Here is a 22260-nt window from a genome sequence, read left to right as displayed (position 1 = left end):
ACTTCAGTGTGACTGATTGCTGGCCGCCCTTTGTCGCGTGCCTGGAAACACTCAATTTCTACATACACTACCTGTTTGTATACATAGTTGCTGTGCTCGCGCCGAAACCCCGTCGACAATGCTTTCCTACGAGAATCGATCAACGATGGCGCAGCCAACTCCGCCAACCGCCGACCACCTGCCACTTAGCACCCCCTCCTCAACCACACTCTCGAATGGCCCACGGCGAGCTAACGGCCAACCGCAAACCGAACATCATCACCTCTGGCTGATCACCGGTCCAGCAGGATGCGGAAAGAGCACCGTCGCAGAGTACCTGGCCAAGAGCATGAACATCCCGTATATCGAGGGTGATGAGGTACGATCTCCTCTTTCCCTCTCTCCTGGAGAAAAATGGGCACTGACGGGCACACACAGTACCACCCCAAAGCCAACGTCGAGAAGATGTCGCAGGGCATCCCCCTCACCGACGCCGACCGCTGGGATTGGCTCACCCGTCTCCGCGAAGAAGCCATCTCCCGTCTCTCTTCCTCCGCCGGCTCGCGAGGGGTCGTGCTCACCTGCTCCGCTCTCAAGCGCAAGTACCGCGACGTGATCCGGGTCGCGCCCTACTTCTCGCACGGCTTGCGCGTCCACTTCGTCTTCTTACACGCGCCGGAAGAGGTGCTCACGGCACGGGTGAATGCCAGACCCGGCCACTTCATGAGGAGTGACATGGTACACAGCCAGTTCAGCATCCTGGAGCCCCCAGGAAGGGACGAGATCGATGTCATAAGCGTGGATGTGAGTGGCTCGATAGAGCAGGTCGAGGAGGAAGCCTTTGCAAAGATCCGAGAGGTGGTCAAGTCCGAGATGGTCAGAGACTTGTAAGAGGGTGACTGGGCGTGGGATTTGGCGAGTTGTACTGGCATGGAGTTATCATATCTGGGCAAGGGCCAACAGGTTCGGGGACACCAGGTCATATTTACCGGCGTGTTATTGTGTTATTATGCCGCTGGCTTTTGCTTTTTCGGGATAGGAATGCAGCATGCAAATTCACGGCGCAATTAAAAGGCGTTGGGTAGAGACACCGGACCGCGGACCGCAATCGATTTGCTATGCATAGAGCCAAGGCTCGGCCAGTTAGATTTCAGGACTGCTGGGCAGATCTCTAGACGCTCTGCGCTCTGCGGGTAATCTTCAAGACAGCCTTGCTTTTTGCCTAACGTAACTCCATCCATGTCCCTACTTTGTCCGACCTTGCATCAATTCTGCCCGGTCCTTTGCGGGGTATAATCCACCCCCACAGATCAGCCTTGTGCTATGTGACAGCGCATACAACGTGAGGCTGAGACCATGAGGCATCATTGGCCTTTCAAATGTTGCCACAAGACCACGGTACTTTAATCCACGCCCGGCATCTTTCAGTTCCCGCATACTGCTGACTTGGAAATTATTTATACGTCTCACAGCATATGCACAGCATATGCTGAGCTCTTTCACCCGTCATCATCTCAGATGAATTATGGTCATTCCCGGATCCTCGACGAGTCCCCTGACCGCCTCTGCCGCTCGGGCCATAGTTGCACCATCTACTACACGATGGTCTGCACTCCAGCTGAAGTTGCATACCTGTTTTTGGACCATCTGACCCTCGGCGTTGAAAGCAGGTATCGTCCTCATCTTACCAATTCCCAAGATGGCCACTTCCTTGTCGACGATAACCGGGGAGACGTATGTGCCTCCTATGCTGCCGATGTTTGAGACCGTAATAGTACCGCCGCTCAGGTCTTGACTCGTCAATTTGCCTTTGGATGCGAGTAACTGTAGCCGGTTGAGCTCAGCAGCAATAGAGAGAATGTTGAGACTGGATACATTTTTAATCACAGGGACGATGAGTCCTGTGGGGGTATCCATGGCTACACCGACGTTGTGTTGACTTCGCATGACCAGTACGGGCTTCGACGAGTTCGAGTCGTAATCCACTCTGGCATTGAGTATCGGGTACTGGTGGAGTGCCATAGACACCGCCTTGATTATGAACGGCAGGAAGGAGAGCTTGCTAATGTCATTGACTGGGGACTTTACCAGACCTTTGTTCAGTCTAGCGCGCAGTTCTGATATTCCTGAGAAGTCAATCTCATCTGCATATAAGAAATGCGGTATTGTCAGAGACTTGGTCATGGTCTTGAACATTTGGTGCTGGGTATTTGATAGTTGAGTCAGTGTTTCGGTTTGAGGGCCACTACTCGAAGCAGGAGCAGTAATTGCTGGGCTACCAGAGCCAGTCTCAGGAGCACTATCCCGTGCCTTCGCAAACTGGTAGACATCTTCCTTCAAGACTCGACCGTCTCTACCAGTCCCGCGGACATCCTGAATGTCAACATCCAACTCTTTGGTCAGATGTCTTACAGCAGGAGTTGCTAGTGATGCGTGTTTTCCTTTTGGCGAAGGCTTCTCTGACGATGGCTGTGTAGGTTTTGTTTCTGGAGATGTTTGTTGAGGCATCTTTTCTGGCTGTATTCCAGTCCCTTCGCCGGTCCCAGTCAAAGCTTCCAGATCCTCCTGATTGATATCTCCCTGTATATCTATATCCAGTAACGGCTTCCCCACTTTCGCCATTTCTCCAGCTTCATAGTGCAGCTTCTTGATGACACCGGCAAAGCGACTGGTGATCTCCACAGAAGCCTTATCGCTCTGTACTTCACAAAGCTTGTCCCACTCCTCGACCCGAGCTTCAGGCTCGACGAACCATTGAATGATTTCGCATTCGCGGATTCCTGCTCTGACTGTCAGAAACATATTCACAACAGACCCAAATTTTTGTCCACGTACCCTCTCCAATATCCGCAAGCAGGAACGGTTTTATGGCTTGGGCCCTGGCAGTAGTGCTGAAGGAGGAGGGGAACTGTCTCGGGAATTTGAGACTCCTGTAAACTCGCCATTGAGCTGTCGAAATCCTGGAAAATAGTTGAAGACGCATCGTAGGTTCTGTGACTGGTTCGAGACGTTGGGACTCCTGTCAAAGGAGAAATGTCTTTACGACTCACATTCTCTCTGAGGGGCTGTTGAAGCACATGAGGTGGCGGGACCCGGCTTTCGTCGGCTTCGCAGCGTGTCACGTCTACTAGGAATCAGGCCTCGGGTTAACGTAGGTCCGTGGACGAGAAGTTACCGATCCCAGGAAAACTTGTAGATTTCCCTGCCAACTCTCCGCTGCCCACCTAGAGGAAAAATGATAATTCCACGACGAACGCTACCGACTTCAACTCTAACCTCTGACGCTGTGGCATGCCTGCTCTGCCAATGGCGCTCCTTTAGCACTTCGTATCGTCGGCTCGCTGAGAACCCAGCTCCTGCAGCTTCATCTCCGCCCGTCCTGGAAGGACCTCTCGCAGATGCACCAAGAAGCCATGGCAAAGCCGTCTCCGACTTTACGCCCAAGCCTCTAGGCCGACCCATCGGACTAACGAACCCCCCCAGAGCTGGAGAGAACGCTGGTATAGACACTAGGACGTGGAGACAAAGGAGAGATGACTTCGTGGACCACGACAAGCATCTTATTAGGAGGAAGCAGCTGTAGGAATTACGGTCCGGGATCCAGTGTCTGGCAATAGACTAAGTGCTTCTGCAGGACCCGAAAGATCTCAACTCCATATTTCAGAGAATGGAGCAACATGCGCCTACACAAGGGGAAGTCTTTCCTCGCGCCCCCTCGCCTATTCAAAGCAGAGCGCGCTCTATACTTCCCGAATATCCAAGGTCAGACCTTGCTGAAAGATAAAAAGCTCCGGGATACGACTCCGCTTTTCGAGGACAAAGTGTCGATTGTCAGTGTGTTCAGCAGCGCATGGGCAGAGAACCAAGCAGCCACATTCGCATCGCAGAAACACAATCCTGAGGTCCACGAGGTAGTCGCAAACAGTGGGGGCGTCGCGCAGATGGTACAGATTAACATCGAGGAGAATGCGTTGAAGGCCATGTTGGTTAAGTTATTCATGCCAGGCTTGAGAAAGAAGATGGGTGTTGGGAATTGGGGACGGTATTTCTTGGTCAGGAAAGGGATGTCAGACGAGATTAGGGACGCTATTGGATTGCTGAATAGCAAGGTCGGGTATACGTACTTGTTGGATGGGGAGTGTAGGATACGATGGGCAGGAAGTGGACCTTGTGAAGGAGACGAGAAGGAGGGGCTAGTCAAAGGAACCAAACGACTGATCGAGGAGCTGAAGGCCAATCCGAGGGCGAGACCAGCTCTCTCTCAAAAAACCGCAGAACCTGTAGAAAAAGCTACATCTGCAGCGTGATGTTAATCGGATATACCCATAATTGTAACAAATTACCATGTCTGGCTTGTCAGCAACCCGAACCAAACGCCCGCTCTCCGAAGGCAATCAGAAATCAGTGCCACTCATCGTCTCACATGAAATATACAAAGGCCAAGAAACAGAAAGCAATAAAGCTCCCCATGATGATTCCATCTCTCCTCTTCTTGGCTGATATCCTTCCGATCAAGCTGTTCAGTCCAGGAACCTGAGCCGCCGCTCCTGTTATCCTGCGATTGATGCTTGCCAGTGTCTCCCTTTGCATGCCAAACTGCTCGTTCACGGCATACGCTTGACTCAAAACGCTATCTGCCATATTGTGACTGTTGTCTATGCGACCCCGCTCGTCAAGCATGTAGTCTGCCTCGGCCGCTTCGGGGTTGCTAGAGTGGTAGGCATCGATGTCGCTCCGGACGTTCGAGAGCAGGTTCACGCGGTTACGGGCATCTTGGATCTGCGCTTTCAGTCTTGATAGCTCGCGCCGATGTTCTTGTAGTATTTCTCGGTGGCGGGATAGGTTGTTTTGTTTGAGGGCTGAGGCCGTGAGGGTTGCTTCTGAGTCGAGGAGCCGGGAGAGTTGACCATTGAGTGATTCTCGCTGGCGGTTGTCAGCCTCGGCTTTGGAAGTTAGAAAGACGGCTGTACCTTTTCTAACAAGTCTTGTAATTTGGCTTCTGTCTGGCGCTCATCTTCTGATGGTTTCGCAGGTATGTTAGGGACCGCGGCGAACTGCGAATAGCTGTGGAACAGCGTTTCTGTCTAATCAGTGGTCAGTTCACACATACTGAGTGCAATCTCTTAATCTGCATATGAGAATTACCTGAGTTTCCAGCGATCTGGCTTGCTGCCGGAGCTGAGCCCAGCCCGTTCCTGTTGAAGACATTATGTTGGAGGCGGTGATACTCTTGTAACTCTGAGAATTGACAAGCAGCTGCTCGGACAAGTGACGAGGCCGCATCAATAGTTCCACCGTGGTCCGAGGGGTACCTACACGTGACTGTTGCTAGTGTAAGCCTATGATTGGCTGGATACTGCGAGCCGACGCGAATTTCCTCCCACAACGCAACTTCACGATTCTAAGAAAAATTCCCACGCCGACAACATCTCCATCGCCAACCCCACGACAAAACCTTCACGATGGTACGTCCAAGCGCTAGACGAGGCGATGAGGAGGCTCGAACTGCATGGCTAATTCATGACAGTCTACAGCAAAGGTTAAGACGACCCAGCTCTGGTCGAAGAGCAAGACGGACCTCTCGAAGCAACTGGGAGAGTTGAAGACTGAACTCGGTCAATTGCGCACACAGAAGATTGCCGGCGGATCAGCTTCTAAGCTCACAAAGATGTGCGTACCATGAAGATTCCCGCTCCAAGTTTCCGCCCAGCCGCATCACCACCAAGCGCTCCATGTGGTCAACGTGCGCCTTGAAGATAGATTCCTGCCACACAGGCCACAGCTACCCGCAGAGGAGATTAGGACGGCCAGCTAACGTGGTGTGTTCTCGATAGCCACGATCTCCGCAAGTCTATCGCCAAGGTTCTCACAGTCATCAACGCCAATCAACGCTCGCAACTCCGCCTCTTCTACAAGAACAAGAAGTACCTGCCCCTCGACCTCCGCCCAAAGCAAACCCGCGCCATCCGCAGACGCCTGACGAAGCACGAGCAAGAGATGACGCTGGAGAAGCAGAAGAAGCGCGCCACCCATTTCCCGCAGCGAAAGTACGCTATCAAGGCCGAGGCTTAAAATGGGAGGACGGATTTTGGTCTGCTTCTGCGTCGGCTGCGTTGGGAAAGGGATTTGAAGTTTTTTTTTCGGCATGGGGCTTGCTTTCTGGCTTGATTCTCTTTGAGCAGGGGAACTAAGGTGTATGTGAGAAAATAGCATGGCTGGCGATGGAGCCAACCCCCCGAAATAAAGTCACGACATTGAACAACTATCGCTTCTGGTTTGGCTTTTGAGCTCGTAAGGTGATTCTAGGGTTGAATCTCAGGGGTAGGATCTGTCAAACTCAGATTCATTGGGACAACATGAGAATCGGTAATATGCCTAGGCACATTCGCACAATCACAGAAGTTAATCGGATCTGAAGAACAACTCTGGGCGAGATCTGATCAGGAGCAGCGAATCAAGCACCAAGATCTCAGCTAAAGATGCCTAGTAGTGTTCAAATCCATTCCGATCTAAGCTCGTCTTTCCACTATCCACTTGGAATGCGAAGTATTCACAATGCAACACAAGAAGTCAGTCAGCCACTGTTGTTAGGGTTTGCATAAAGCAAATCCTCTCCCGACTTGTCTAGATAGACTCTGGAGCACAAAAATTACTGGTTGGAACTGAAGGAGAAGAAACCCCCCATCTCCCCCCCCCCCCCAACCAGAGAAACACTTCTCTCTCTTTTAACAGCCTCCATGTTTTTGCAAATAGGCATCTAGAACTTCACGCCTACTCATAATAAGGAAACAAGATCCCAGGTCATTGACACAATTTTCATAGCTAGCTAGGCATCTGAACAAGGCCCAGGACCAAGTACAATGAATGCACCCGGAGAGAAATCTCCTTCGAGCTCCCCCGGCTTGAGATTTTAAGCCCCTAACCACCCCCCATACACGATAATAAATCCCCAAGACAAGGTATCAAGAGTCTAGATTGTCCGGATTCATTGCATCTAACTACACATCCGAAGCGGCCGCAACAACTTTCTTGGGCTTCCTAGGCGCCTTTCTCTTAGTGCCATCTTTCGGCGGCTTATCATGTGTCAAAGCATGTCTCTTCAGTTGGTCAAGCCTATGGAAAGACTTCCCACATCCCGAAATGGGACAAACATGCAAACCTTTCTCGCCATGAATCTTTCGATGCTTAGCCAAGTTAGAGGACTCAGAGAATTTCTTCCCGCAGACGTTACATTCAAGCGGCTTCTCATTAGTGTGTGTTCGCTCGTGGATGGCTACACATCATTAGTGAATGTTCTGGGAAGTTCTCGCGAGATGACTTACTGCATGCGCTCTGTTGAGGAAATCTCTTGTCACAGTGTTTGCACTTCCATGGCTTCTCTCCAGTGTGGAGCAGGATGTGTTGTCTCAAGGCCTGCGGTGCAGAGAACTCTTGTTGACATATAGGGCAAATCGAGCATTTGACTAGAATTGTAAGCATCGTTTCCCGAAGGGGCACTGGGAATTACTTACAGCCGGTGTGACTTGCCATGTGGCGCTCTAGCTTCCCTCGCTGCGAAAAGCCTGACTTCTCACCGAGGTTCGAGTCTCGACGGCAGCCGTCCCACTGACAAATGTAGCCAGTACTCTTGCCCAAAGAACTCAAATGTTGCTTCTTAACGTGATCCTGGAGGCTGCTCGCATCCTTCCCTTCAAAGCTGCAAAGCTCTCCATTCGTAGACTTCCACATGCATAAGTGAGGAAGGTTCACAGGCCCGAGTGCCTCCTTCTTGAGCTCTGTAGCTGCGGGACCACCTGGGGCTAGAAGTTCGATATGCTCTTCGTTCTTCGATACTGGAGCTTGAAGATGATGTTGCATGTGAGAAAGGAACTGGTTAGGATCATCAAACTCGGTACCGTTACATGTCTGTAGCCGGCACTGCAATGAGCCTTGAGCTGGTCTAGCGTGAGCCATGTCGAAATGGTTATGGAGCATCTCCAGGCTTAGAAACGACTGATCTGGAGAACATGTCGTAGCCGGGCAGAACGCTGGAGAGCTGAAATCCCAATTGATATGATGAAAATCCTGTAAGTGGTTCATCGGGTTGGTGTCAATTGTTGCTGGGCAGTTGTCCGCAGGGATAGGACATGCAAACTTCATCTGGGTATCGATGTGATCCATGTGAAAATGAGTCAACCACTCATCGTGATCAAGACCTATGTAGTCGCAGTTCTCCCAGCTGCAGGGCAGCATTTCCTGACCATTCTCGGTGTTCACGTTACCATAGGAGTGGTTGGCCCATGGCTCAGAAGTGTTGAACAGGGAGCCTGTTCCCGACAGGTCGTCAGAAGACGTATTTGCATATACATTATGCCGATCAAACACATGGTTTTGAGATGTTGGCAAAGCATGGTATGGAGATGCGGGCGTTTCGCTGTTGCCGACCATTGATGGTGTAGTAATAGGAGAATGTTCGAAAGCAGCAGAGCCGACTTTGCTAGAAACGCCTGTGTTCCGGGTATGACCCATGCCTTGCTGCACCATTTGCGGGCTCCACGGAGCATTCTGGGAAGACAGAGCATTTTCTTGTGATTTTGGTCCATTGTCCAAAGAGGTCTGGTTTTGAAACGCGATGGAGAAGCATTCTTCCCGGCAAGCAGGTTTTGAGCATGATTTCTCACTGCACAGTTCAACCGCTTCGCCGACACAGTCTTCCTCATCACACGGTGAGCAGTTGGGCTCATCGCAAGGTATTCCCCCGGAGCAGCTGCTGCAACATTCGCTCTCGGTCCCACACAACGAATCTTGGTCTTCTTCACGGAGGCCACTGCTGGCTGGCAAATCTCCATAGTCCTGCCCAGTAAGTGATATTCTCTGACGCTTGGTGGGCGGCGTCCGGTAGTCTCGAGATGCCAACAAGTTCTGTGGCTCTTGCGCCAAGTTGTGCGTTGATGCTGTTGACATGCCCATGGCACTGGAGGAGAAAGGAGGGTAGGTTTCGAATGGCGTTCCGTTAAAAGTGAATATCGGAGCTTGCTTTTGCTGGTTTCCAACTGTCGGAAAGGCTTCTTGGTGTGGTTGAAAAAATGGCGCCGAGTGAGTCGGCTCGGCGTTTGGCGAAAACGCATGCTGCCAATAGTCACCGGAGACATAGCCACCATCATCACCATCACCATCACCATCACCGCCATACGATGATGGCATAGCCGGTAGGTAGATCATATTATTGGGATCCATGCCGGACTCGTTCATCGGAATGCTGGTGCTTTCTTGGTACGGGTGATCGCCAAAGCGGCCAGTCATGCAATTTGAACGTCCCAAGATGGGGCTCTGGGTTCGTTGGTTGGTGTATGAGGTGTGTGAGTGGGACAAAGGGAGTAGAGTAAGTATGACAGATGCCACGGGAGTAGCATCAGCAGCAGCAGGAGTTAATAGAAATTCGAGATATCGTACTTGTTATGTTGCTGCTGTGTTTCCGATACATAGGAAGGTATGAGCGGATTGGATTGTGCTTGAAGAGAAGAGGAGTGAACAGAGGCTGAATGAAGGATATGTTCGTACCCATCCGGGTCCTCAATTTTCCGGTCTATCCGTATATTGAAGTACTTAGATGGCGATGGCAAAAAGATCGGTCAGTTGACTCAACAAATCCTGCTATAGACAATAATGATTCCTGAGCAGGGTACGCCTTTGATGGGAGAGAGAGTATGTATATATATGTGCGATTTACCGCTCAAAAATCATCACTTGGAGGAGCAAGACAACTCAGACCCCTCGTAGGGCTGAAACCGTCGAGGGCTTATCGATAAGGCGATTCCCATACCTAGGCAATACAGAGCGCCCAAGTGATGAGCGCGAGAGACAGAAGAAGAACAAATGATGTTTCCCCATCTCATCTCACAGTAATTATGATAAGTACTGGTACCTACCTACCAAGACACAATCCCAACAGCCGCCGCGACCAGGATCTCGTGCCTCCGAATCCATCCCCGCCAAGCCCAGGGTCCAAGGTCCTTCCTACGAACGACATTCATTCAACTCAACCAAACCTTCCTACCATGCTTCCAAATGCGCCTCTGACCACCACCCGCCACCACCACATCGCCGTTTCTCCAAACGCCCGTACCGAGATACTCGTATAATTCTCTACTTCCCCTCCCCCCCATCAAACATGGGCAACCTCTGCGGCAAAGAGTCTCCCTCTCCCTCAGACGCCTTCGCCAAACCCGGCCGTACCGTCGGTTCCGCGCCCCCTCCAAACCAGAACACCACCGCCGCCCTCCCAAAGAAAGTCCAGGTCGGCGGGCCCCCGCGGACCCTAGGCTCGAACCCATCGCCGAACCCTCATCAAAGCAGCAGCAACAGTACGCAGGAGGACGCGAGGAGGAAAGCCGCAGAGGCGGCGGAGGTGCGTAACCCCGGGGGAGTCGCTGCTTGCTTGTGGTAGGTCGAGAGTGAGGCTGATCATATGCGTGAGAGGATAGGCCAGAGCGAATGCGCAGAAACCGAAGGGGAAGCTAGGGGCCCAGTTGCTGGAGCAGAAGAAGCAGACGCAGAGTCAGACCTTGGATGCGCTGAGTCGAGACGAGAGGAGGGCGAGGGACGCCGATGCTGCGGCAGATACGAGGGCTTACAATTAAGAGAATGGGAAAGCCGGGAGTGGGATCTAGTGACGTTTAATTAGCGACGAACATGTATTTACAATGAAGCGTTATTGCGCTCGGAGCACATCCTTCTGGTGTTGGATAGTTCGTATACCATGTCTGGATAGTAGCATGCATTCACAATAGAGCGTTGATGAATTTGATCAAGGACTTATTTCTCATATTGCGATGCTGAACTACAAATTGTGTTTCGTGAGCATTGTGTTACCTATGTGACGGTGTATCTACCACTGGCAGGCGCTCTGCCTTCTGCGTCTGCAGCAGCCATAGTACCCTCTTTCAGCAATCTCATCAACTCCCGCATAGCGTTGGTGACCACAACCTCGGTATCGCCCTCCACCAAAATATACAATTTGGGATCCCCACCTGCCTGTACTTCCTTACCGGCGGGATAAAAGCTGCCCTTAGTGGTGATAGACGTGCCGGTTGCTTCAAGAATCTTGGCGACGTTCGTTCTATTGGTGACAGCCCATCTTGCTTTTTGAGGGAAATCGTTGATCTCCAGAGTGGCATGGAAGGCACCAGCGTCAGGCCCTTTATTGTCAATCGGGACACCAGACCGCAGTTGGCCAGTCTTGTTCAATCGGGCATTGATAGCATCGATAGCAGAAGTCACTTTGTCCAACGGGTTCTTGGAGCCACCTCCAGATGATACTGCGGTCTCGGTTCGGTGGACTGTGATTTTTCCATCCAGATCAATACCCTTGGGGACTCCATGCAGCTGGGGCGCAGCAGCTGTAGAAGCGGGTTGAACAGTAGAGGCAGCCTTGAGTAGAATTTCTTCGTCACTAGTCTTGTCTTCTTTCTCCTCGTCATCGTCACCGTCTGTCTTGTGAGTTTTCCGTTCTCGATTCCTGGCAGCTTCCCGTTCGGCATCAAGTCGTTCTAAACCTATTTTGAGTATTAGCATCCAGCCTGTTGAGACGTGTAGGACGGTTGAATTTTGAACAGGGTGCTGGATGTGTAATTACCTTTGCCACCAAAGCCAGAGCTGTCTTTGGATTTGCCTGTCTTGACTTTGTCTCTGAAGGACTTTCTCATCTCATTGAGACGCTCCGGTACGGGCTGGCCAGATTGCTCGAGAGCTTTGGCGATACCAACCGAGTACTGCTCCTGATCTTCAGTAATAAAGGTTACTGCCGTGCCCTTGGCACCAGCCCTACCTGTTCGGCCAGCTCTGTGAACATAATCCTCCAAATGATTCGGAGCATCGAAGTTGACCACGAGTTTCAGCTGCTTCACATCCAAGCCTCGAGCAGCAACGGAGGTAGCGATCATAATTGGCACAACACCAGCCTTGAAGTCATCAATGGTAGAGTCTCTATCGATCTGGTCTTTGCCACCGTGGATAGACATACAAGGATATCCTTTGCGCATCAGGTCTTTTAACAGATCATCTGCCTTTTCTTGTCTGTCGACGAATATGAGAGTACGGGCATCCTCGTCATTGTTGTATAGTTCTCCTAAAAGCTCTAGTAAACGATGGAATTTCTGTTTCTCCTCGCGAACTTCGACCAGTTGGGTAATTTCTGGAGCGACAACACTTCTTCCACCTACTGTGATCTCAACAGGGGATTGAAGGGTCTTCTTTGCCAGTGCGTCCATAATGCGAGGCATTGTCGCAGAAAATAGGATAGTTTGTCGGTCCGGCCTAATGTTCGCGAAAATCTTCATGACCTGAGGTTCAAACCCCATGTCGAACATACGGTCGGCCTCGTCCAAAACGACGTAGGTAACCCGACGTAGGTTTGTAACCCGGCCAGAATTAGCAGCAAGAAGATCTATCATTCTTCCAGGAGTGCAAACTATAATTTCGGCGCCTCTCTTAAGATCGGCAATCTGGTCCTTGATTGGTGCTCCACCGTAGGCGCACACAGCGCGTAGGCCCATAGCTTTCAAGAACGGTTTGCACTCTTTATGGATCTGGGTAGCAAGTTCTCGTGTTGGAGTCACGATCAGGCCAACTGGGCCATCTGAGCCTTCCAGCGGTCGCTGATCTCGAATGTGGCGGAACATTGGAAGCAAAAAAGCGATAGTCTTACCAGATCCAGTCTTCGCTACACCAATCACATCTCTTCCGGACATGATAGCTGGTATAGCCTGCATCTGGATCGCTGTCGGCCGTTCGTATCCCAGTTTCCGAATTACTTCCAAGGACTGAACGTTGAGACCACATTGAGACCATTTCTGCACAGGTTTTGGAACGTCCTTGCCGGCGACTTTGATTCCATCAAGTTCGAGGCGAAGATCCGCAAGCTCGGCCTCAGTCATGTCTGCAAGCTCGGCCGGCTCGGCGTAGAAATTCTTTCGGACGGGTTCCAGATCCAGCTTTGCATAATTCACAGTAGGCAAGTCCTTCTTCTTCCTGGCCTTACTTGCCATTGCGAGGATGTCATCAGGATCTGCTTCCACTGCTTTTAAATCAACTTCATCGTCGCCAAACAATGGTTCAGGTTCGCGTTTTTGACTCTTGCTTTGGCTCCGGTTGAAAGAGTTGGTGGGCTTCGGTGCGGAAAATGGATCTCCTAGCTCATCCATAAACGCCTCTAGTGGATCGACTTCATCCTGCTCTTCCATTGGTGTCTGCTCAGGCTGCATAGCTTTAGACTGTTCCGTGTTGACATCACCATGCGGAACGGTCTTCACAGATTCATCCGTAGGCTCTTCCATGTTGGCCAGACTTCGCTTCTCCGCAGCAGCGCGGGCAGCAGCGGCAGCTTCTTCTTCGGTTCCTGCATCTTCCATATTGACATCGTCGTCGTCGTCCTCTCCCTCAGCACCGTTAGCGAGCGCAGCATCATCATTTTCGAGATTTGCTAGAGGTAGGGTTGGTAGCTTTTCTAGTTTTTTCCTCGCATCTTCATCTTCCCCGAAATCTAACGCTCGCTTGGTAGAAGTCGGCTTCTCGTTGTCAAAGGCAGACTTCGCACCAAGTCCGAATGCATTGAGATTTGCCCTTGCCTTAGGCAATGCAGATGCTATCATCGCAATGTCAGCAAGGCGTTGGTCTTTAATCACTGGTATCAAAACTTTACCTTGGGATGTACTGCTGAGGGCTGTGATCTTCTTGTCAGCTTGTAGTCCTTTCACTGAGGTTAAGGTAGCGGACGCTTTGGTTAGCTCGTTGAGCGGTAGATCCTTGCCCAGAGTGTTTGCAGAAGTCGAGCTGGCCACAGCTTTCTTTGCTATTGCTTTTGGATCGAATTTACCGGCATAAGGAGCGGGTGGTGCAGAGCTCGTCGGCGTTCCTGGTGAGGCTGGAGACCCAATTGCAGTGGAGGCAGCGGCTTTTTGATCGATTTCGTCTAAGAGCTTGCGGGTACCTCCAGCTGCAAGCTCTTGCTCTCTTCGTTCCTTGTCCTCTGCCATCTTCTTCTTCCATGCTTCCAGCTTCTTTTGGCGTTCGGCCTTCTTCTCGGCCTCGGTCTGCACGGGGGGGGCTGATGGCTTTACGGGCTGGGAATCTTTAGTGACAGGAAATCGAGAGCTCTATTGTTGTGTACTTACTTCGCTGCTTCTGACATTATCCGATTTACCGGATGGTTTTCCAAAATTGCCATCACCTCTGCTACGGGGCCTCGAGTCAGTAGAATTCTCGCGGCGCCTTCGTGCCTTGTCATAAGATTCGTCTCGCCTCTCTCGATAGTCCCGCTCGCGACTTCTGCGCCGTCGCCGATCTGGAGAGCGTTCCCGGTCGAATCGGTCTCGTCGATCTCTTGATCGGTCTCGTCTTCCGGAGCGATGATAATCTTCTTCTCTGCGGTCTAGTGATCGATCTCTGCGTCTGTGTATATCACGGTCTCGGTGGCGACGCTGCTTCCAACCACGATCAGTACCTTGGGGTTATGAATGATGCCCGGGGATAGTAGCTTACGTCGAGGCTTCGCGACCGACTTCGCCGCCGCTGTGGGCGGACCTCATCTCTCCTATCCCGATCTCTTCTGACATCTTCCTCCCGTTTGATTCGTTTCGAGGAGTGCTGGCTTCCTGCTGGCGATGGTGAGCGAGAGTCCTTGTGCCGAGCCATTCTTGCCCCGAGTAACGACAGAAATACTTTCTGGCAAGGTCCGTAGGGAGAACTATGAGCAGCCTCCAAGTATTAACGGGGCCGGCGAGGTGCTTTGGATGAGGAGAGATTTAGACAGCGCGATAATAATTTGGAGGTTGGGTGACATTAAGGTAATGTATTGCAGGTATCACAGTCGCATTTAGTTGTAGTAGATCACCGGCCGCGTGAGAATGGCGCTAGCTCAAAGCGTAGTAGGGCGGCCAAGCTCAGCTGAGGCCAGGAACCAAAAGCATTTTGCTGCCTTCCATTCAACAGCTTTGCATTTCAGTCTACATAAAATACGATACACTCAATCGCCACCGCCGGCCACACTGTGTGTGATCCATCCAACTGCCAATCATGCTGTCCTCCATTGGGCGCGCAGCAGTCAGGAGAGTGGCTGCGCGTGGTCCCCAATCAACAAACCAAGCTCTCCAAAGCTCCCGACTCCGACGCGTCGAAATCACCCAGGGCAATGTCTCAACTCAAAGTCGATCCCCGCTCAACCTCCAACGCTCTTATGCTACCGCTACCAAAGTCGTTGCGAAGCCGAACCCGAAAACTATAGCCAAAGCCAAGTCAAAGGCGCAGACGGTACCAAAGAAAGCTGTTAAGAAAGCTGTCAAGAAGCCAGTGAAGAAGAAGGTCGCCAAGAAGCCAGCAGTCAAGAAGTCAGCGAAGAAGAACGTCTTGACCGACGCGCAGAAAGAAAAGTTGAAGGTGGCCAAAGCCCGAAAACAGCTGCGGGAATTGAAGAAAACAGCTCTCAGTATCCCCACGGCCAAACCTCACACAGCTTGGCTCATATTCTTCTCTCAAGAACTCAAGAAGGATCCCGGCAGTGGTTCCGCTAAATGTCTTGAGATCTCCACCAGGTACAATAACTTGAGTCCCTCGGAATTGGAGGTGAGTTTCACCGGTCCTTGAGTACTCAGACACACCTGACATTCATCAGCCATTAAATCGAATCGCTGTTCAAAACCAGGCATACAACGACGCCCAGTACAAGCAATGGGTTGCATCGCATACCACTGACGAGATCCGCCTGGCTAACAATGCACGAGCGTCGTTGAAGTCGCTTACTGGCAAGAAGTGGCCCCATATTGAAGATCCGCGTCTACCAAAGCGGCCTGCCTTGCCTTGGTCGTTGTTCATAGCTGAACGATGGGCTTCTGGGGATCTCAAGGGAATCAGAGTCAAGGATTGTTTACCAAGTCTGCGGAAGGAGTGGAACGCCTTGGACCCCAAGAAACGTCAGGTAAGAGGTGTCTGAGGCTTCTTTTTAACGGGCACAGTGCTGACTTTAAAACAGGCCTACGAAGACACCTTCGCGGCCAACAAGGAGCAATACCTGAAGGATTACAAGAAGGCATTCGGCCGTGATGCCCCTATCGTCCTGAAGGCGCAGAAGAATGAGAATTGATTCCATCCGAGATGGTGATATTTTTCTTGGCCGACTGACTTCTGGTTGACGGAGGTGAGAAATCCGTTTTCGAATGGACCGTTCGTCGGCGGCCATTGTAGCAATAGGGAGATGGTTTGTTTTCATGAATATACCTATGCGCGGAGCAAACGCAGTTTTCAGGAAGCTCATTATGTAGTATGGTTTCTGGCTTGGTTCAATACTTGTTTGATAACGATGCGACATCGCTGAATATTGTGCAAATACAGCCTTGAACTGGTTCTTGAGCACCCAAATGTGACTTTGCAAAGGCTTTTGCTATCGTTTGGTGTCAGCTATGGCAGCTTCGAGAATGTCGAGACTTATGTTTACCTACGCGTTAGACCTTGATTTCCAACACGGCTTCCTCACGATTCTTTCTTTACTCACACGAGGTTCTTCTTACGAATCTCTAATCTTATAGCTAATTCTGTATTGTTCGAAGAGCCGAGACTGAATCATCGAGGTGATTATAAGAAAAAGACCAGGTCTTCTCTCGATGGAGAATTTTCACGATCACTTCAAATCGATTCGACACGATCGCCGCCGCGCTGCTCGATGTTACATTGCCTTCGAGAGACGGGTCTGCTCGAGGCGAGCAAGGCGCGGGGAGGAGAGATCTTGAAACGTGCATAATGCATCTGCTGGCATACTGTCCTTACAAAAAGTGCAAGTATCGATGCTGGTGGCACTTTCGACGATCTGATGTGGGCTGGGAAGGGAGCAGATACCTAAGGTATATACCGTGAGAGATACCGTGCTAGCTACTGCAGGATACCATCTCCCGTGGCTCTTCCACCGAGATCTCTGGCGGTCGGTGTTTGGCCGCCGGTCTCGAAGGGTTCATGTAGGTATGATGTTTGTCTGATGTCTGATCTTTTGGGACGCAACACATCTCAGACCCACAGGGACCTGATGAACTCATCTTCGTCACGGCTGCTCTCTCGTCATTCCACATGCGAGGATCACGAACGCCGCGGCGTATTCCCCGCAGGCCGGATCCCATCCAGCAGATTCCCCGCCACCAAGCCTGGCAGTGAGCTCTGTCGAAGCTCCGGCTCTCGGTGTATCATGTACCTACCTACCTTACCTACCGTACCTCCCTATACGGATAAGCGATGCCAAGCCGGGCGTGCGTGCGCGCGCCCAACCGATGTCCCATACCGGCCGGTATATCGCCTGTTCAACTTCCCGGGCATTTGCGCCTCACCTCATTTGCAATGCGAGCGGCTTCCACGTCCTCTCCAGCACGCAATCCAGTCTTCCTCTGGAATGGAACAACGGCAGGTCCGATTCTCTAAGCTGCTGTCTTTTTGGCAGCGGTCCAGCTGACAATGAGGAGACTCAGCGCCTCTGGATGGATCTCTTGGGATTAGCCCCTCCAACAGGCTAGTACCTCGACACGAGAATGAAATCCATCGGTAAGGGCTCCTTGAAATGTCTCCTCTTTCGAGATGCAGAGTCTCGGAAAACGTCTGGCTGGTATCTATCTGAGCGACGTTCAATGCTGTTCTCGTCGTGAGGTTTAGGGTTAGGCTTAGACTCCGTGTCATAGAGAACTTTCCGAGATAAGGTAGACATGGGCCGATTCCATCATGATGGGCAGTGGTGCCCCAACGGACGTGCGGTTGAATGCTTCCGGTATCGAATCTATCAAAGAGCGCACCCAGACATGAGATTTGCCGGGACAGATCCTCGACGACACTGATTTTCCGAATCGAATCGGGGGCAACACGTCCGCGAGGAATTTCTGGTATGGAATTTTGCGCGTTCATTTATTCATGATAGATTTCTCGGCCCGGGTTAGGAAGGTACGTGCTGCAGCACGAGATCAGGTATATCCCACTGTGTACCTCCCAACTGTTATCTCGAGATTGACTGCATGCATTACTGGCATTGGCCGTGAAGCTAGCTAGGCGTAACGGACACCCATCTATCAAGGATAGATTCCCCCAAGTACCCTACCAGTTGGGACTGTTGGCTCTACTTGTCGGGTATGTGTCTGGCCTGGGTGATTCTTCTAGGGTTCGTCAACCGCGACATCCAAGGAGCGCAAGCTCTCTATTACATGCTCAAAAGTTCTGGCTGCTTAGCTAGCTAGCAGTGGCCCAAGTCCTAATACTAGGTAATACTTCTAGCCGAAAAGAACAATATCATCGGTCTGGCCAGCGGACTATTCTTACGATAGAATTAGCAGATGATTATGATGGTCACGTAGTTAGATTCTGCCACCTCCCTCCCGAAGAAGGTTCACTTTGGGGGCCGCTAGGAAGCACTGGCTACCCAGTTTAGAAAGGCATATATGACTTTCTACTCGTACCATTTTCACATCATCTCCTCTCCTCTATGATCGAGCGCTTCAAGCGGCGCGAGTGCTTCGGTTGCGATAACTAGCATGCGAAAACAACCTCCGCATCCCCTTGCGATAGCCCGGAGACAGCAGAGTCAGCCAGTCAGTCAGTCAGTCAGTGGTAGTGGTGTCGAGTTTTTCGGGTTTCAACAGAACTGCTACCGCTACGCTCTTCAGCCCGTAAGCTGGAGACCCTGACCCGCTGTAGACAGTGGCCAAGCGGAGCCATACTTACTAACCATGCTCATAGCCAGAAGTGTCGGTTCCGGGCCGGCGCAACGTCGACGTAGTTCTGCGGTTCTGATTCACGAGCGTGGCCAGCAATATGGCCGCTCGTTCGCCATCTCCGAATATGCTGTCTGATAATACTTGAATCTGATTCAGACACTCGCCTTTGATATTGTGGACGTAGTTGCGGAACTCCAAAACATGCTCGGGTCTCTGAAGTGCGAAGCTATCAAGTTTCCGCATGTGGTATGCACGCCCCGTAGTGCTTGCATGAGACAAACAGGCGCGCTTCTGTGCCATCCATAGCAATACTGAATGCGGAGCTGTTGGTCGGCTGCACTTTGCTGTTATCGTATCGGTCTGGCAGCTTCATGTCGAGGTATTCGGCAATGTTAACGCAAGTTGTACAGCCTCCAATACATCGATTTTTTGCCATATACACATTGCCGCACTATGAGGGACGATCATGGCTGAGTTCGGCAACGAAGAAAGGAAGTATCAAGCCATAGCCATTGTCATCCAGGTTATCGACAATGGACACATGGTCAGCCGTTGAGGCTTCTTCGCTGTCATGGCCGTAGATCACGTCAGGCCGAGGAAGGCTAACGCTGAGCCCCGATCCAGCGGTATCTGGAACAAGGCTGTTGTGCGTTGGAAGTGTTTCGCGGCGTAGACAATGTAGTGATTGGGGGAAAAGGTAGCCTCCGATCAATCCTCCAATTTAGGCGAGTTCTGGGCCGGAATCTGGCAACGCTCGCGGGCTTTTGATATTTGACGTTGGCCAAGGTGGTGTAAGGCGAGGGGATGTCTGCTTTTGCATCTGTAAACTCGATTCGTCCCAGGCTGACCGAGTATAGTTACACTCAAAGCGCAAACATCTTCGTTCGAGCTCGGGAGCAGGTTCGTTGAGGCTTAACCGCTTTCGTGTAGCCATACAGCGAGTTGCTGGTAACATTTGTGACGTCAACCCGGTTGTGGTATATACTGAAAGCCTTGAAGCCAATATGAGGGCTTTATCGGTCGAGACATCATGGAGACGCCTGGCTGAGCTGCTTATTGGCGGTGGTCACGATATTCCTTCCGTACCAATGTCGCATCGGCGGGCCTGAGCTGTGAATATCATCCTGTGCAGTTGGTAAGCCTCAAACGTGCCAGGCTCATAGGGCTCATATCCAATACCGAAATGCACAGATGCGCCGGGCGAGCTGGCTGGAGTTTCCGGTGCGGTCATCTCGATGCATTGGATCACACCGTGTCGATCTGAACTCCTTCTCCTGCCGTGTAACGAGCGCTCTGGATCGCGCACCAGCCCGCCTGTAACGACTGCAAGTCTTACAAAGACCCTTCATTAATAGACCTGCCTTCCAGCCGAGTCTAACGCTATCAATCAAAGCAGGATGGTGCATGTTGTTTGCCTCGCTTAGAATTTCCAGGCTGATATTGCGGCATTGGGGAGTTTCGACTGAGCGTGTGTTTATCATTGATAGTACCTCTCAGGGCGTAGTATACCATAACGATTTCCGAGATAGAGCAGTGGCGATGAGATGGGATACAGGACTCCAGGTACTTACAGCAAGCTTGGCCACAACGGAGAATAGCTGAAGCATTGTCATCGTACAACATCCCTTGGCGAAACTTCTCATGACAGCGAGCAATCTCTGAAAACGACGGATGCAAATGTCTGGGAATATATGTTGTATCCAGCAGGAAAAAAAAAAAAAACAAGAATGAGAGGGGGAGAGACATCCGCACCTATTAAAACATGGAAAGCCGAGGACCCGACACCTGGTCTCGAGATGGCGACGATCTTTACTCCTTTTGCAGTAATGGCAAACGGGATACATCTCCACCCAACCATCTCTTGGAAATCCCCCAGAACTAAAATGGTAATATATTTTTTAATATCGACGATATTCAAGAATGATGAAATAGATATGTACTCTCTACCCAGCTATCGCTCTTTTGGAATCCCCCGGAACTGAACGAGTGATATATATGTATATATATATATATACTCTAGACGCTATTCAACTCTTCACTCTTGATCCTTGGATCTTCCTTCTCCGAACGAATCACCTCAGATTCAAGAATGAAGATGAAGAAGATCCCGAGGTCGACTCAGCGCATGCCTATGTGTCCTGTGCCATCTCATGGAAGAGCTACCTACACAGAGCGATACCTACCGTATTGTCCAAAAGGGAGAGAGAGAGTTTTCGTTTTCCGTTTTTCAAATCCTAACCTAGGTTCCCTACCCGAAAGAACCAATATCCGTACAACCAATATACCCATTTCCAACCTGATAGCCCGTCCTTGACCCCTAATATTAACTATGCCCGTTCTTAACCCCTAATATTAACTATGGATCTACAACTCGACTCCGTTGAAGAAGGGGGGGGGGCGATACCGGTACGATACGACGACATACCTACCTACCTACCTACCTACCTATCAAATCGAGATGTTGCGCTTGCCTGTAAATCGACAAACCACTACCGACCCATCATCCATCATCCATCCAACCTGGATCCATCCCACCCTCTTCCTCTCTTTCACACGAAAAAACAACAACAAAAAAAAACAAAAATAAATACATAACACAAGTAAATGAAATGAAACGAAATCAAATCAAATCAAATAAAATAACCCAATAAAATCATCCCCTCTCAGCTCCTCGTCCTCGTTGTCGTCTCGCTGCTTGCTGAGTGAGCAGTCCCGGGTTCAGGTACCTACTAGGTAGGCGCAGTGAAACCTTCCATGATATAGGTAAGGATACTGAATTGTTGAGGATACTACGTTGTACCTACCTAGGTACGTACCTTCGTAAATATCCTTGATTTCTGCCAGGAGACGAGTATTACTGCTACTACTACTACTACTACTACTACTACTACTATTATTACTATCGTTATTATTATTTTGGGGTGCCCATATTAATATCACGATACGATGTTCAACGTGATAAGGATATCCTCAAGGAATCTAGATCCCGACAGGGGGGGTCGGTTTGGCTGGGAAAAGTAGGCAAGTGTAGGGTAGGGTATCCTGACGCAGAGGCTGACACGTGTGGGTTTTTCTTCTTCTTCTTCTTCTTCTTCTTTTTTGTCTTCTATTTTTTTTCTCTTCTTTTCTCTTCTTTTTCCTTTTTTTTTTTTTTTTTTTTTTTTTTTTCTGCTGATAACCCCCCCCCCCCCCTTCCCTCACCCCAACCCAACAAGGAATTAGCTCTCTACGCATAAACGCAACTCTATACCTGCTGGGACGGAGAGGGAGGGAGACTTCGGCGTGGTGACTTTTTCCCTTGCTGTGTTCTGGCTCGTCTCGTGCCAGCCATCCTTAGGATTTTGGGGGGGGGGGGGGGGGGGACAGTACCGGTGCAGCACCGCCGTGGAGGTGCCAAGCTTTTCCGATATGAGGAAACCTCGGAAATATCCTTATTCGGGGCCGTCAACGTCTCCCCCAGGCGAGAGATTTTCCCTCTTATGCTTTTTTTTTTTCGTGCCTCGAACATGGTGGATCCATGATGATTCCGCATACGTAGTACAGTAGGTAACTGTAGTAGGTAACTGTAGTA

General features: G+C 50.8%; 10 protein-coding genes across 10 annotated transcripts; 5 read left to right on the top strand and 5 right to left on the bottom strand.

Annotated features, from left to right (window-relative positions):
- Positions 1 to 118: 118 nt before the first annotated feature.
- L3040_003245 (uncharacterized protein) lies at positions 119 to 870 on the top strand (the record flags this gene model as incomplete). Its single annotated transcript, XM_007293735.2, has 2 exons — positions 119 to 358; positions 418 to 870. The coding sequence occupies 2 exons, from the start codon at positions 119 to 121 to the stop codon at positions 868 to 870; spliced, it is 693 nt and encodes a 230-aa protein (XP_007293797.2).
- Positions 871 to 1488: 618 nt separating this feature from the next.
- Positions 1489 to 2962, bottom strand: L3040_003244 (uncharacterized protein; the record flags this gene model as incomplete). The annotated part of the gene is made up of 2 exons (XM_007293736.1): positions 1489 to 2759; positions 2815 to 2962. The coding sequence occupies 2 exons, from the start codon at positions 2960 to 2962 to the stop codon at positions 1489 to 1491; spliced, it is 1419 nt and encodes a 472-aa protein (XP_007293798.1).
- Positions 2963 to 3214: 252 nt separating this feature from the next.
- Positions 3215 to 4286, top strand: L3040_003243 (uncharacterized protein; the record flags this gene model as incomplete). Its single annotated transcript, XM_007293737.2, has 2 exons — positions 3215 to 3558; positions 3614 to 4286. 2 exons carry the CDS (start codon positions 3215 to 3217, stop codon positions 4284 to 4286), a joined length of 1017 nt encoding a protein of 338 aa, XP_007293799.2.
- Positions 4287 to 4398: 112 nt separating this feature from the next.
- On the bottom strand, positions 4399 to 5187 carry L3040_003242 (uncharacterized protein; the record flags this gene model as incomplete). The annotated part of the gene is made up of 3 exons (XM_007293738.2): positions 4399 to 4902; positions 4950 to 5063; positions 5125 to 5187. The coding sequence occupies 3 exons, from the start codon at positions 5185 to 5187 to the stop codon at positions 4399 to 4401; spliced, it is 681 nt and encodes a 226-aa protein (XP_007293800.2).
- Positions 5188 to 5441: 254 nt separating this feature from the next.
- L3040_003241 (60S ribosomal protein uL29) lies at positions 5442 to 6051 on the top strand (the record flags this gene model as incomplete). The annotated part of the gene is made up of 3 exons (XM_007293739.2): positions 5442 to 5444; positions 5507 to 5649; positions 5814 to 6051. 3 exons carry the CDS (start codon positions 5442 to 5444, stop codon positions 6049 to 6051), a joined length of 384 nt encoding a protein of 127 aa, XP_007293801.1.
- Positions 6052 to 6977: 926 nt separating this feature from the next.
- L3040_003240 (uncharacterized protein) lies at positions 6978 to 9261 on the bottom strand (the record flags this gene model as incomplete). The annotated part of the gene is made up of 3 exons (XM_007293740.1): positions 6978 to 7252; positions 7302 to 7442; positions 7491 to 9261. 3 exons carry the CDS (start codon positions 9259 to 9261, stop codon positions 6978 to 6980), a joined length of 2187 nt encoding a protein of 728 aa, XP_007293802.1.
- An 868-nt stretch (positions 9262 to 10129) lies between these two features.
- Positions 10130 to 10598, top strand: L3040_003239 (uncharacterized protein; the record flags this gene model as incomplete). Its single annotated transcript, XM_007293741.2, has 2 exons — positions 10130 to 10366; positions 10443 to 10598. 2 exons carry the CDS (start codon positions 10130 to 10132, stop codon positions 10596 to 10598), a joined length of 393 nt encoding a protein of 130 aa, XP_007293803.1.
- Positions 10599 to 10830: 232 nt separating this feature from the next.
- On the bottom strand, positions 10831 to 14649 carry L3040_003238 (uncharacterized protein; the record flags this gene model as incomplete). Its single annotated transcript, XM_066154389.1, has 5 exons — positions 10831 to 11513; positions 11594 to 13600; positions 13658 to 14078; positions 14130 to 14435; positions 14497 to 14649. 5 exons carry the CDS (start codon positions 14647 to 14649, stop codon positions 10831 to 10833), a joined length of 3570 nt encoding a protein of 1189 aa, XP_066012356.1.
- Positions 14650 to 15030: 381 nt separating this feature from the next.
- On the top strand, positions 15031 to 16093 carry L3040_003237 (uncharacterized protein; the record flags this gene model as incomplete). Its single annotated transcript, XM_007293743.2, has 3 exons — positions 15031 to 15576; positions 15626 to 15928; positions 15983 to 16093. 3 exons carry the CDS (start codon positions 15031 to 15033, stop codon positions 16091 to 16093), a joined length of 960 nt encoding a protein of 319 aa, XP_007293805.2.
- Positions 16094 to 18695: 2602 nt separating this feature from the next.
- L3040_003236 (uncharacterized protein) lies at positions 18696 to 19062 on the bottom strand (the record flags this gene model as incomplete). Its single annotated transcript, XM_007293744.2, has 2 exons — positions 18696 to 18915; positions 18971 to 19062. 2 exons carry the CDS (start codon positions 19060 to 19062, stop codon positions 18696 to 18698), a joined length of 312 nt encoding a protein of 103 aa, XP_007293806.2.
- Between the last annotated feature and the right edge of the window lie 3198 nt (positions 19063 to 22260).

Source organism: Drepanopeziza brunnea (genome assembly GCF_022702325.1).
Source record: "Drepanopeziza brunnea f. sp. 'multigermtubi' strain 214-2 chromosome Unknown ctg4, whole genome shotgun sequence".
NCBI classification, from domain to species: Eukaryota; Fungi; Ascomycota; class Leotiomycetes; order Helotiales; family Drepanopezizaceae; genus Drepanopeziza; species Drepanopeziza brunnea.
This window is presented reverse-complemented; position numbering and strand designations above follow the sequence as displayed.